This window comes from Panicum hallii, chromosome 2, assembly GCF_002211085.1.
Source record: "Panicum hallii strain FIL2 chromosome 2, PHallii_v3.1, whole genome shotgun sequence".
NCBI lineage: Eukaryota > Viridiplantae > Streptophyta > Magnoliopsida > Poales > Poaceae > Panicum > Panicum hallii.
The window spans coordinates 10,183,320-10,196,796 of NC_038043.1; the positions used below are offsets into that span (position 1 = coordinate 10,183,320).

General features: G+C 48.4%; 2 protein-coding genes and 1 long non-coding RNA gene across 3 annotated transcripts; 2 read left to right on the top strand and 1 right to left on the bottom strand.

Moving 5' to 3' along the window:
* Window positions 1-639: 639 nt before the first annotated feature.
* LOC112881926 lies at window positions 640-9,212 on the bottom strand. The gene is made up of 2 exons (XR_003226551.1): window positions 8,832-9,212; window positions 640-1,131 (listed from the first exon to the last, which is right to left on the bottom strand). It is a non-coding gene; the product is annotated as an uncharacterized LOC112881926 (long non-coding RNA).
* On the top strand, window positions 2,858-5,659 carry LOC112881925. The gene is made up of 3 exons (XM_025946857.1): window positions 2,858-2,998; window positions 3,504-4,341; window positions 5,346-5,659. The coding sequence occupies exon 2, from the start codon at window positions 3,505-3,507 to the stop codon at window positions 4,306-4,308; it is 804 nt and encodes a 267-aa protein (XP_025802642.1). The 5' UTR covers window positions 2,858-2,998; window position 3,504; the 3' UTR covers window positions 4,309-4,341; window positions 5,346-5,659.
* Window positions 6,086-7,371, top strand: LOC112881924. The gene is made up of 2 exons (XM_025946856.1): window positions 6,086-6,288; window positions 6,355-7,371. Exons 1-2 carry the CDS (start codon window positions 6,236-6,238, stop codon window positions 7,292-7,294), a joined length of 993 nt encoding a protein of 330 aa, XP_025802641.1. The 5' UTR covers window positions 6,086-6,235; the 3' UTR covers window positions 7,295-7,371.
* Window positions 9,213-13,477: the final 4,265 nt, after the last annotated feature.

Below are 13,477 nucleotides of genomic sequence, written 5' to 3' on the forward strand. Positions count from 1 at the left end.
CCTCCGGGAAGGGGTCCGGCGCCGCCACGTGCCACCAAGGTGGCGACTCCAGGGCCGGCCCTGCCACGTGCCCGAGGTAGAAGGCCCTCCGCGGGACGCCAACCCAACAACCGCATTAAATGCTGGTTGGTAGGCTGTGTGTGCCCAAGTCAAAGCATGGTCTGCCCAACTGACACCACGGTAAGCCCGTCTGTTACCAAGGTGGCACGTCACTGTGCTCTGCGCGCGGGCAGACGGCGTCTAGTCACATCACGGCGCCGCGCGCATGAGTAATGATGGCCTGCTGCAGGTGTGCTGAGGCGTGCGCTGCAACAGTGTGCGCGGAGGCGACGTCGCGGCAGGGTTAGCGCTGCTTCTTCATCTGTCAGAGGGATCTGGCCCAACAGTGGCAGCATGGCTTCTACTGTTGGGTAACACTGACAGTAGACACTGTGCCGGCGAGGCGGCACACGGCCATATCCTGGCTGTAGATACGCACATCAACTTCTCGATCGTGAGGAATACAGAGAGGAGCTGGAGATGAAGATCTCCATATCCCTCGTAAAACAGGCTCCTGTTGGCCGGGCACACCTGTTGGGACCCCGCACAGTGTAAGCACTCCCCTTGGACTATAAAAGGGAGAGTGTACTCATTAGAAAAGGACACATCTCAATCTGGAGTTGCATCCAGGCTTCCACAATCAATACAACACCCAAGTGGACGTAGGGTATTACACTCTGGCAGCCCGAACCACTCTAAAATCCTTATGTCTTTCCTGTGTTCATCCGCCCATCGATCAAGCGCTCCTAGGTCTCCCCCAAACTCTTTCTTAACTAGAATTAGGCGGGTGCATTCCGCCACCCGGCTGGAGATTTCCTCCGACAGCTTCTGAGTGGTGACACTTGGCTTCTTAGTGTGGCTGGGCAAGAGTTCACCACCAGGCAAGATTGTGTCTTCCTGGAGATTCTTGTGCTTGACATCTTCAGGAAGTCTGCTAGAGTAAGATTATCATTAGTATCATCACCTTCATCATCGGTCACGGGATCGAGGGAAGGACAGTTACTCCTGAGCGGCTGATACGCACGGCTTCAAGTGACTGGGGTGCTCTATCTTTGGAATAAGTGGAGAACTCCTATACAAGTTTGTGTGGTCCTGCCAAGTCATCAAAGCCAAGTTAGATATAGAATACAAGGGTGACAAAAAGTACTTGAGCTAAGGAGTTTCATACTGGTTTTGGCTGAGTTTTGGCAGTAAATAGCGGCGAGACTTATGATACGGTGTTTACATCTAACAACACACGTCCTACTCGCCTCAGCGCTTCCCCCACTGGCAACTCCACTGCAAACATACGCGAGGGATCTTCAGTCTCAAGGTAGTCAAAACCAAAGTGGCACCTCTTCTGCAGGGGCTGAATCCGACGCTCGAAGAATGAGTACATCATAGATGCACCAGTGACTCCCATCAACTTGAGCACCTAGATCAACTTGAGCAACTCATTGACTTGTTCCATCTCGCTTGCTGGAGGGTTTTGATTCCACTCTGGCTGGCTGAAGAGTTTTTCTCGGGATAAGATTTGTTTTGAGCGGAATTTAGGACGATTTTAGGAAGTTATTTGATTAACTATTTTTTAGGAATATTATCTCGAAATAGGGGTTTTTCGAATTTCAAACCAATTTTTCCTATTTTAACCATCAATTCAAGTTTATAAAAATACACTACAAGGCATGCCACGTTTATTTGGATCCTTTTTCCAAATTTTTAGGATTTGGATTCAAGGCTCGGGGCCTACGAGGCACGTGTCATCGATGGCTTATTTTTTAAAAATATTTGAAAGATAGGAAAAGAGTATTCAAGACTAATTTGACTCTTAGCCTGATTCTTCGATTCAATCTAAGACTCGTAGGCTACTCCATATGGAGTGCGATTTTCATCGCACCCCATGCAAAAGAAGACTTAAAACTACTTAGGGGTATGAGCACCTCACAATCTCGAGACATCCAATGAAGTACTCGAAGGATACCTTCAAGACGGGGTTTCAGAAGAAACCGAAGACAGCTTCAGAAGTACTCGGCTACGAAGAGCTCAGGGGCTTATGATACCCGGGACCGCGGGAGTGCACATATGGCATAGAATATTCTAGAATAAGTGATGTGGTATGTCTCATACCATATATGTTGTAAAGTACTCGGATACAAGTAGGACTAGTTGGTACAGAAGGAAACTACCTGAGTAGTACTCGGGTAGGACTCTAAGCTAGTACCAAACTAGGATACGTATAAACATGTCCCTCCAGAGTATATAAGGGTGGACAGGGACCCCCTTCAAAGGGATAACACACCAATAACTAATCCAACCCAGTACAAACCAGGATGTAGGGTATTACGTACATCGCGATCCGAACCTGTCTAAACCTTGTGTTGCTTGCACGTTTGAGTTCCTGATTTGACGACACCCTGCCTACAAGTTTACTACTTTAACGTATCCATAGGTAGGCTTACCAGTAAACACCGATGAGTGGATAGTTATGTGCACCTGTTGCTTTTTTTTGGAAAAATGGTTCTTTCCTGAGTTGAGATTGCTGCAGATTTTGAAGAGAGGCGTGCTAAAATTTTGTTCGGACGGGGCACTGAGTTTTGAGGAATTTGTTTTTCACAAAATAAATCAATGATCTAATAAATCAGTGATCTCCCCCACGGCCTACATCGGCCCAATGGAACACAGCGTCCAGCAGGAGGCCTGGCCCTTGCCTCACATCATCACCACTGCACCAAACGCCAACGCCGCCCATAGCTCGATACGTGGGCCGGATACATATCTGCACGTTTTTAGTACACGGCCCAGCCCACAAAGCTCCCCAGCCTTGTATCTCTCGCGTTTCCACGCCCCTGACCTAGCCCGCCCACGCGCACAGCACGCTCGCAGGACGCAGCCGCCGTCGGACCAGGCGCCCGCCCGCCCGAGCGCCGCCGCTCGCCGGCGAGGAATCGCCGGCAAGGAGGAGCGCCGACGGAAGTCTCCGGTGAGCTTCCATTTCTCGTCTCCCCGATCTAGCGTGCCTCTGTATTGATGGCTTCTTCCTTCCATTTTTCTTCCTCTTTGATTTCCTCCTCCCCAATCCCCGTTTCTGATCTAGTCGCTCGTTCTTCCATTCTCGAGTGGATGGCGGCATCGAGCAGTGTGCTAGTAGCGTAGGATCTGCAGCCACGATTGACATCAAGGCTCCACTGTATGCTCATGTTTGTTCGTACTGACTGCTATTTGCCTATGTTGAACTTCTATTTCTTATTGTTGCGAACTTTGTTATGCATTGTTATCTTTTCCTTTTAAAAAAAGTTCTGAAACGTATACACGTATCGGAGGCTTTTTTTTTAGGAACTGCCGTATCCGCGTATCAGTATCTGTGTAATATAGCTTAATTGACCCTACCCTGCTATGTTTGATTAACTGCCTGCATGAAAATCATATGCATGTCCCCAAAGAGAAAAGAAAAGGTCAAATAATTTATGTTTTGATGATTTATGCAGAATGGCTTCAAGTGCACGAAATATCATGTTTCGGCGTCTCAAGACACTAACTATAAGCCCTGCACCGGCATCTGGTGCGACCACTCAGCATCACCAGCTTCAGCAGCGCGCACCAGTGAGTGGCACAGCCAAAGGAAAGGGTAAGCTCAAAGCTGGCCAGCCTTTGAAGCGTTCCACCATTGGAGCAAAGAAAGGGACACCTTCCACTGGTGGAGGTGGAGGTGGAGGTGGCCGGGGACGTCGTGAGGCCATGGAGCGCATTACCCAGATTTCAGAGTCTTGTCTCAATGCATCTACGCCCCTGCGGCACTTGCCTCCCAAGGAGCGTCTTCGTGAGGCCAAACGTGAGGAGCTTGGACTTGTCTCCAAGGAGAGGCAACGCGAGCTTGATATAGCCAAGGTCAAAGCTAAAGCCAAATCCAAAGGTACTGGTGCAGATGATGGGGACCGTGTGCTCATGGGTCCACCAGGCCTTGACTATATCAGTCTTGGGCTGGTTGATGAGGATGCAATCCCCAAGTATGAGCTCACAGTCGAGGATGGTCGGCGACTTGCCAAAGAATACAGTCGTGTGCTAATGCGGCGGCACCGTGCAAGACAAACAGCAGAGTCAACGCTTCTGACGCTCAAAAAGGAGGCCATTGCTGCGCTCCCTGAGAAGCTGCAAGCTGCTGCTTCGATACCTGACATGACACCTTTCCCTGCAAACCGGTACATGGCGACACTCACACCACCAATTGAAGGGTATATTGAGAAGGTGCGGGACGCTGCCAAGAAGCACTCTGTGAAAGAGAAACTTCGCTGAGAAATTCTAGGGAGGAAACTGTCTCCACATAAGGTGAGGAGAATTTAGGCATTTCCTATTCATTGATTTCATCTGTATCTGGGTTAAATGTTGTTTTCATTCGTAGAAAGGAACCCGTGACAATCAGATTTTCGTGATAAATTATCATACTTCCTGTTTCAAATGCTCGGTGTTCAGGATTTGTTTCTGAACCTGTTTAGGAGCATCTTCATATCAACTGATTCCTTTTAGTAAGAGAAGAAAATTTTGCTGCCTCTTTGTGATCCTCAGCGGTGATAATATTGTAGCAACTGGCAAGATAAGCTGGAAAGTGCCTAGTCTGGTCTTTCCCCACTCAGTCATACTTGCTGTTGATTACTTTTGCATTTTCAGGAATTGAATGTGTTATTTGATTTGCATCCAAATTCTATACTCCCAGTGCTTACTGCTATTGATGTGATAGAATATAAGATAAATCAAGTATGATGTTTTATTTGAGTAATTAAATTGAGTTCCATTTTTTAGTATCTAAGTGCATATAGACATAGTTCAATAATAGGAAATGCACTATACTCGGTAGTAGTATCAGATATTCAGAATATAGGCTTACAGTTTTGGATAGTTTGTTTGTGAAATAAGAGTACGAGTTGGTACTCTTATTCTTTGTGAGACAGATGAACTACAGAAGTTTAACTACGTTATAGTGCTGAAGACAACAACAAAAAAAAATGATCTCAGCTAGTAAGTTTGAACAATATATCTGACACACACTTCAATCCAAGAAAAACTGTGTTTCTGTTTTCTATTATACTCTACCTTGCATTCATTAAGTCTCCTGCACTTACATGTCCAGCATCACTGTCTTCGAACATGCTATTCTCAACTTTGTAAAGTGTAAATGGTCTTGTACTCTTGTTTAGTTTGTATCTTTTGTCACTATTGAATAGCAGTCCAATTCCCTGTAATTCATTTCTTTTGCATTCTTCGCCAACTAATTCTCACTATGTGATTCTCCTTGTGATCTAACTCCGTTCTATTTTTTTCATTTAACTTTGTAGGTGAATGAATATTCAGCCTGATATAGAAGAACAGCTTTCACAAACTGTGTCTTTGCACAAGCTACAATTGTCGAATTTGGTGATCTAGTCATAAATCCTTTTGCCACTTCTTTTGATGCAATGCTACAGGAATGGTGCTTTTTTTTTGAAATTATCGCTAGACTGCCACTTTTTCCATGCGGATTTAGGATGTTTGTTGTTGACAACTGACTTGTGTAATAAAGGCGTAGCATTGAGACTCGGTGAGACTGAAGAATCTCTTGCCCCTGACAAATGGTTCATGAAATTGTTATGCTCGAATTGGCATTTAGACTTGGGTTACGTGTTTTTGGCTGCTAGATGGCTCAAACTCCTGGGGTTATCGTGCAGTATTGGCATGGCTGTTATGTCTGAATCGATGTTCTTCAGCTTTGATTGTGATTTTACTTGCATTGCACCTTTCCATGAGGTGGTGCTATATTCTATGCCTCAGTTCCCTAAAAGCTCCTGTGCGATATCGATTGTGAGCAGCACTGATTAGTAGTTACATGGCCTTTCCTGCATTTGTACCGACTGTCTGATGACAAGCATGTCCTTTTGTACGATCTTCACGATTTTGTTTGAAAAATAAATGAAACTCAGAACAGGCCGTCATATTCAAAATTATCATCTGCTGGGCCACTTGTCTATAGGTTAAGGCCCAAACTCTCTTGATGAGCTCCGCTTGACCCATCCGTGGGCCCTGGCCGCAGCTTCTCAGCCTCTCATGGGTGAAAATAACAGCAGCAGCCGCCGCCGCCGCCAGTCTAGCAGGGCACCACGGCGGCGCGAGGTTAACCTAACCGCCGGAGGACGTCGAAGTCACCCGGCGCCGGCGGTGTTCGACCCAGGTTTCGGCTCCACCGCGCTTCATGGACTTCTCCAATCTCAAGTCGCTCAACCCCCTCCCCCCGCCGCCGCTCGTGTTCGTCTTTTTTTCCGCTCGCCTCACCTGCGTGGAAGGGGATCAACCAATGTGCTGCTGTTGCAGATCCTGCGTGCGGCGCCTCCTGGGCACGTTGATGGCGGCCCAGAACCCGCGCTCCCGGCGGGTCTCGCAGGGCGGCGGCCTGCCCTTGCCGGCCGACGCGCTGTACGAGATCCTGCTGCGCTTCCCGGCCAGGGACCTCTGCCGCCTCTGCGCCGTCTGCCGCCCGTGGCGCTGCCTCCTCTCCGACCCGCACTTCGTCGCCGCCGCCCACGCGGCCCGCCACCCTGAACCGCCCCTGATCCTCGCCGGCTACAACACGGCGCTTCAAGACGACGGAATCATCTGCGACGTCATGGACCTCTCCGGGCGCGTCGTCAAGCGGGTCCGCACGACGGGGGATGACACAGGCGGGAAAGAGTGCGTGATATCCATAGAAGCCGGCCTCATCTGCACTTCGAAAGGGACCGAGTGGAGCTCCCGATTGCTCAACCTGGCCACGGGAGCTGTACGTGCCCTGCCTGATCCTGAAGGATTGGCGGAAGAACCTGCGGCACACGAGCTGGACACCACTTATTTATTTGCCGATGCTATGTTGGGGCAAGTTCCCTCGACAGGGAAGTACAAGGTCCTTCGTGTGCTTGAACATTTCAATCACCATGAAGGGAAGCTGTACGAGGTCTGCGCCATGGATAGGGGCAGCAATGCTTGGTGGACGGGAAAGAAGCCCGTACCAAGAACTGTTTGTTTGGGCCTCTGGTTAACTGTGGTCGTCAACGGGATTGTATACTTCTTCTATGATGAGCAAGATCAAGCACAAGATCCTGCACTGGACCGCATAGCTTCCTTTGACATTGGGATTGAAGAGTGGAGGGCAAGTCTGCGAGGACCCCTAAGCAGCATTGTGGATGCTGATGTTTGGCCCAACCGTCGATCCTGTACTGATGAGCTCACAATGGCTGCCTTGAATGGCTGCTTAGTTGTGTGGTCCATCGCCATTTAATGTCCCTGATGGACCTATGGTTTCTGATGGACTTTGAAAGGGGCTTACGGGTCAAGCAACACAGCATACAAGTTCCATCCATTGTCTGGCATGCTTTACCTGCACGTCCCTTGTTGGTGTTAAATGGTGGAAGAATAGTAATTGTTCACATAGGACATGGTAGCGGATCGATAATAAGAGTTTACAATCCAACGAACAACACTTCTACTAATGTGGTAGAGATGGGGGATTGTTGTGCAGTTGGTTGTACAAAGGAAGCCCATTGGGCCTTGCAAATGGGGCCAGTTAATGAGGTTAGTATTGCATTTGTTCATGTTTAATATATGATGTATGTGTATCTAAGGGATAACTTTTGTTATTTCTAGGAAGACAGTTGTTTCCAATCATTTGCTGATAGTAAGGAGAGGCCATAGTAATTCATGCTTTGGGTTTTTATTTCCAAAAAAATGGAATCTTTCCCCTTTTATGTCGACTTCACTACTCAAACTGGTTAGTTTGAGTGCCCTTCAAATTGCTCTAGAACTTCTTTGTCTAGGCATTCCAGTATTAACTATAAGTCAAGCACTTTCTATGTACAAGTTTTGTTTTTTGGTGTTCTTACCCCTACTTTGTAGTGCAACAATAACAGTAGATGCTGTTTTATTTGTGATCTTCAAGTTTCATTCAAATAACTGAGTTTCAGTGGCTTCATGCATATAGAACAATAATAGTTGGTGCACAACACTTGGCAGTTGTATAAGGAATTCATAACTTATGTTGACAATTTTACATGAGTGCATTTGTGAAAAAGAGCATGAGTTATGCCTCTTATTTTTGTGTGATAGATAATCTGGGGAATGTTAACCACATGAATGGCTTAGCTATTCATTGAAGTGAAACTTGAACAAGATTCATAATTCAATAGCAAACCTACGTTGTTTCCATTTTATAGAGCATTCTCTTGCATTAAAAAAATCTCGTGCATTGAAATGACCACCATCCCCATCTTGAGATCTGTTATGCTCCCATTTGTAAAACAAAAATGGCCTTGTTTACTTTGCATATTTATCATTAGAAAAAAGGGGTCTAGTCTAAGAAAACCATTATGATAGTGCCTTTCCTCACTTCAGATGATTTTTTTTTGGCAATTGCGTTCTTACCCCTATTTCCAACTCTAACTGCGCTCGCGTTCTTGCCTTTCCTCACTTCGTTGCTTGCGGCCGCCAAGGCACCAACTTCTGAATACACGTTGCCTACTTGCCTGTACACACTATCGGGGCCTCAGACCTATGTGAAAAAGAAGGAGAAGAAAGCAGTTTTTGCCTTTTGGGTACCCAATGGGTTCTCTAGGTCAGCACATGCGATTGGTGAGGCCAACCCATTACTCAATTTTTATTTTCTGGGTAGTACGGGTAGTGAATTGGGTCAACCAACGATGACCCAGTTGCATCGCGAGTCAAGATCAAGGACGGTTGTTCAGATTTGCAAAACCAAGCATCTCGCGATGGATTTCGTTGCAAATAGGCAAAATGGAAAGAGGAGATGATGAAGAGCTCACTTGTGATCCTGGGATGTCGTGAGGATGAGCGCCGTCGATGTCCTCACCTGGTCGGGTGGAACGGCACCTGCGGCGGCGGCCCCTACACGCGTTCTGCAGTGACGGTGGGCAAGGTGGGAGGCCTGCGGTCCATCGTTAGGGAGACGCCGTAGGGAGGCCGACGCGAGGAGGCCAGGTGTGGCGGCGGCGGTTGCGGACCCACGGCCGGCGGCACGGCGGAGAGGTGGAGGCCTGCGTCCGGTGAAGTAGAGGGGTATCAGCGGGGAGGCAACGTGGTGGGGTGTCGGCGATGTCGAAGGCGTTGGGGAGGAGGCGAGGAGTCCGGGTGTGGCAGCGGCGGGTGCGGACCCACGGCCGGCAGCGCGGCAGAGAGCTGGAGGCCCGGTTGTGCGGCTTGACGACGTGTGGAGAGCAGGCCGGACGCGAGAGGGTGTGGAAGGGCGTCGGGCGGGGGAACCGTCCGAGGCGTGGGGATGGGACCGTGGGAGGCTGCGTGGGGAGGAGTGGACTCTGGAGATTGATCAGACTTCAATCGGACGGTCGAGATCCGAAGTTGGCCGACACATATTGACCAGGTCAAAGGTCGCGCCAAAAAGTTGTCTAACTTCATTCTTTTTATTGTGGTAGAGATAAATGTATTGAACAGAAAGGCTAAACAATTCTGATACCTAGAATCACAACAAAAGTTCTATTCATAAAAAGTCACATAAAACATTTTACCCTATAGAAATTAGTGAGCTACTATAAAGCATGCTTAAAAGCGTTTCTGTTTGCAAAGATCATTGATTTTTCCAGCGAGAGTCTGGTATCTTTTCACTTGTTTTGTCATCACCAATGGAATCTTGGATAAATCTCCATTCACTACCTTTTCCGGGTTGATTAATTCCTGCTCAAGCAACCTAAGTTTTGCAGAAACTCCTGATAATTCTACATCCACCTTCCAGGGTGACTCTCTCCTGTTAAAGAACAATAACTTAGACCTAAGATGTAAATGATAAGTGGAATCTATTTCATTGCTAGTTCAACAAGCAATGTGCATCAGTTAAATTTTTACCTTCGTACAGCATGCTTTGTGTTTTACGTTGACTCAATTGTATCATATTTCACGTCCTACAAGATGCAAGTTCAAAATGAGCCAGTGCCAAACACATAAATCTAACAAAAATCTATTGACGGGTACTGTCATGGGTACCCCCGAGAAGGATGCTCCCGCAAGACGCAGATAGGCCGCACGGCCCAACAAGGCAAGAGCCCAACTAGCAAAGCGGCCCGGACCACGTTGACCGCCCGGGCCCACATGAGAAGCCCTGACCCCAACCTCTCGACCCGACGTCAGGAATAAGGGACACGTGGCACTCTCGACAGGGCGCACCGATGGAGAACAATAAATGTGCCTCACAGCGACGTAACCCGCACGCCAGCCCACGTGCCCGGCATGGCAGCCAGAGGCAAGGACGCCGGGCACTAACTGAGGGTCCAGCATGTGCACCCCTGGTTAGCCGAGCCATCAAGACCCTCTCTGACCAGTGCCCATACCGTCCGCCCATGCCCCATCAGATCGACGGGACGAGTCGTACTGCGTCATGCTCCGCCACCAGGCCTAGGGTGAAGAGGCACGCCACGCTGCCAGGGCCACCACGCCCTCTCTCATCCTGGGAGCGATCCGACCATCCGACTAGCCAACGGAGCACCTTCACGGCCACAAGGGCCACCAAGCCCTAGTTGTGCGATGACCATGCCCACACCATGTCCTGCTATGGAGTTGGCGGACGGGACTGGAGCCACACCGGACAATGTGGCTGACTCGTCGCCTAGAACCCATCAGCACAACGTGGCAGAGCGTAACAATCCTACGGGACCCTTGCTAGGATACGTGTAGCATTTTCGATCTCACCCCCGGATGTCAACCTTAAGCGATAAGGCACCCCTTTCTCTTGTTGTAGCCCAGCCACCGGGCCTATAAAAGGGGAGCTAGATTTTTTTCCATACATTGGCACGCTTATAAACACCCCGTTGCAAGCACCCAACACTTAAACGCAAGTAAAGAGAACAAACACTCACACTGGACGTAAGGCATTCGCTTGAACGAGTATAAATATCTGTTCGTGAGTGGTAGCCATCAAGCTCCGGAGAATCGTGGCGTATTTTTACTGGCCGGTGTACGATTCGTCCTCCTCGTCCTCGTCATGGTGTACCAAAAACCGACATCTATTTTTTGAGGCAACCATTCAACATTCCTGAAAATAAAATGAACCATAGGTTTTTTACAGTTAGATTTTTACTAATATTTTCACGAAGGTTATAATGTGGTAATTGTACCGAGATTGAAATGCAAGAAACAATTGTAATGCACACAGCAGAGACATTGAAAAAAGATATTAAACACAGACACGGGAAACATCGTCAAGAGTATAAAAATATGACACCTATCAAAAGAATAAGACATTCGGTATCAAATCGCAAAAACTTATCCCAGAGATATGTACGATTGAAATCACGCCACAATAATTCAATGCATAATTTAGTCCTTACATTTTTAAAAGGTGCATGATTAAAAAGATACTAATAGTAACACACCACCCCTTTCATGGTGTACATTAAGTCTTTGAGCCTTGAGGTACTTTCATACTCACCCAATTATATAACGTACCCAAAACAATACTAATTAGCCCTAAAATCAAAAGCAGTTGGGTAGTGCGTGCTAGGGATGCAGATTGTTGAACCTAAGGTTGTCCACTGATCTGCGGTGACTTGAGACAGCACCAATCTTCAGGGTGGTGCAGCTTGCATGAGCAGCAACAGGAAACATGTGATTCGAGGTCTCCAATATGCATGGACCCCAGGTAAGATTCAGGTGGTTTTCGTGGAGTACCTAACAAAAAACGGGCAGCTCTCTTGCAGGAGGTTACCCCACAGATACAGTATAGTATTCTGTGGAGCATGGAGCAACTCCACACTATAGATGGCCAAACGTATGGTCCGGCCCGACATGGCATGGGCCCAATTTGGCCTGGCCCGATCAGGCACAACCCGTTTAGGCACAGTTGCTAAATGGGCCATCCCGTGCCGTGCCAGCCCACGAGCTGACCCCGCGGCTCAGCCACAGCACGAGACAGCCTTAGCCGTGCCGTGCCAGCCTGATCGGTCCATTTGGCCTGCGTAGGCACGCCGCATGCGGTCCCTGCTCCTCCTCGCAGATCTCCCAGTGCCGCCATCATTGGGGGCGGGTGCCGTCCGTGCTGCCGCGCCACACCATTTGCACCGCCGCGCCTCCCTTGGAGAAGGGAGGGGCGGACACTGGCACTGGCCCGCAGGAACGGGAGGAGCTCTGGGCGGACACCGGTGCCTCGTGGGGAGAGGAGGAGCTGGCGGCGCTCACCGCGGTGCAGAGAGGGGAGAGAAGGAGCCGGCGACACCGGGCGTGGGGTGAGAAGGGGGCTGCGCCGGCCGCTGCAGCCATGGGGAGCGGAGGAGGTGGCAATGGTGGCGCGGTGGTGCCGCGGCACGAGGAAGGGAGGCAGCGGCGGGTCGCGCGGCGAGAGGAAAGGGTGGGGGGCGGCGCCGGCACTGGAGAAGGGGATGTGGGAATTAGGATTTTGAGTTAAAATTGGGTATATATATATATATGTGGGTTGGTACATGAGTTTTTAAATGGATTGATTGTTAAATGGGCTAGCTTGGCTGACCAGTTAATCATGGTGTGCTGGCTAGACCACGTGCTGAGGCGTTAGCCCAGACGGACCCGATTAATCTCATTTTATGCCAGGCCCATGCCGGGCCAAACACTACAGGAAAATAGTGTAATTTCGTCAGCCAGAAACTGACGAAAATAGCCCAAAAGCAGTCGAAAATAACTATTTTCGTCGGCCGGCCGATGAAATTAGGCCGACGGAATAAATGGGATGAAAATAAGCTCTTTTTCGTCGGCAACCGATGAAAATAACACTAGCCGACGAAAATATGTTCACATTTTCATCGGCCAGCATGGCCGATGAAAATAAGAGTAATATTTTCATCGGTCAGTGTGGCCGACGAAAATAGCTTGGTTTTCGTCGGCTCACCGGACCGACGAAAATAATTGTCATTTTTTTTGTCGGCTCAAAAAGCCAACGGAAATACTGGACACGCTGCAGTATTTTTGTCGGCCACCTGGCCGACGAAAATACTTGAATCCTGCTAAAAAACAGCTGCACATAATAGCGGTTATGAAACGCAATCATCCATAATGCAATCATCCCTAAGCAGTTACTTAACATATCCATAAGCAGAATTATGAAATACATCATCACACAATCATCAAATACATCCAATAAGTACAATCATGAAATTCATAGTATAAATGACATATATATCAACGAAACGCGAAAACACAAATCAAGGAGGGGTAATATTATGTCCGCTGCCGCATTCACCTCCAGAAATATTTCGTGCTGTCGATGGTGGCGTGGACGGGCTGGCAGATACTCCTCGAGGATGAGTACTCGTCGAACCCTGATTATAGACAAAATTAAATCTATTTAGTATGTATATATAAGAAAATTTGAGCATTGCTAGTTATATGAATTAGCACTTGTGGAGACGGTAGACGCACATATGGTACAAACGTCGGCGGTGGAGGAGGAGACGAAGGAAGAGGTGGCAAATTA

Excerpts from the sequence above, each read along its gene's own strand:
- LOC112881925 (XM_025946857.1), top strand. The coding sequence starts at position 3,505 with ATGGCTTCAAGTGCACGAAATATCATGTTTCGGCGTCTCAAGACACTA.
- LOC112881924 (XM_025946856.1), top strand. The coding sequence starts at position 6,236 with ATGGACTTCTCCAATCTCAAGTCGCTCAACCCCCTCCCCCCGCCGCCG. Across the intron at positions 6,289-6,354 it reads CTCCCCCCGCCGCCGCTCGT|ATCCTGCGTGCGGCGCCTCC; the intron begins GTTCGTCTTTTT and ends CTGCTGTTGCAG.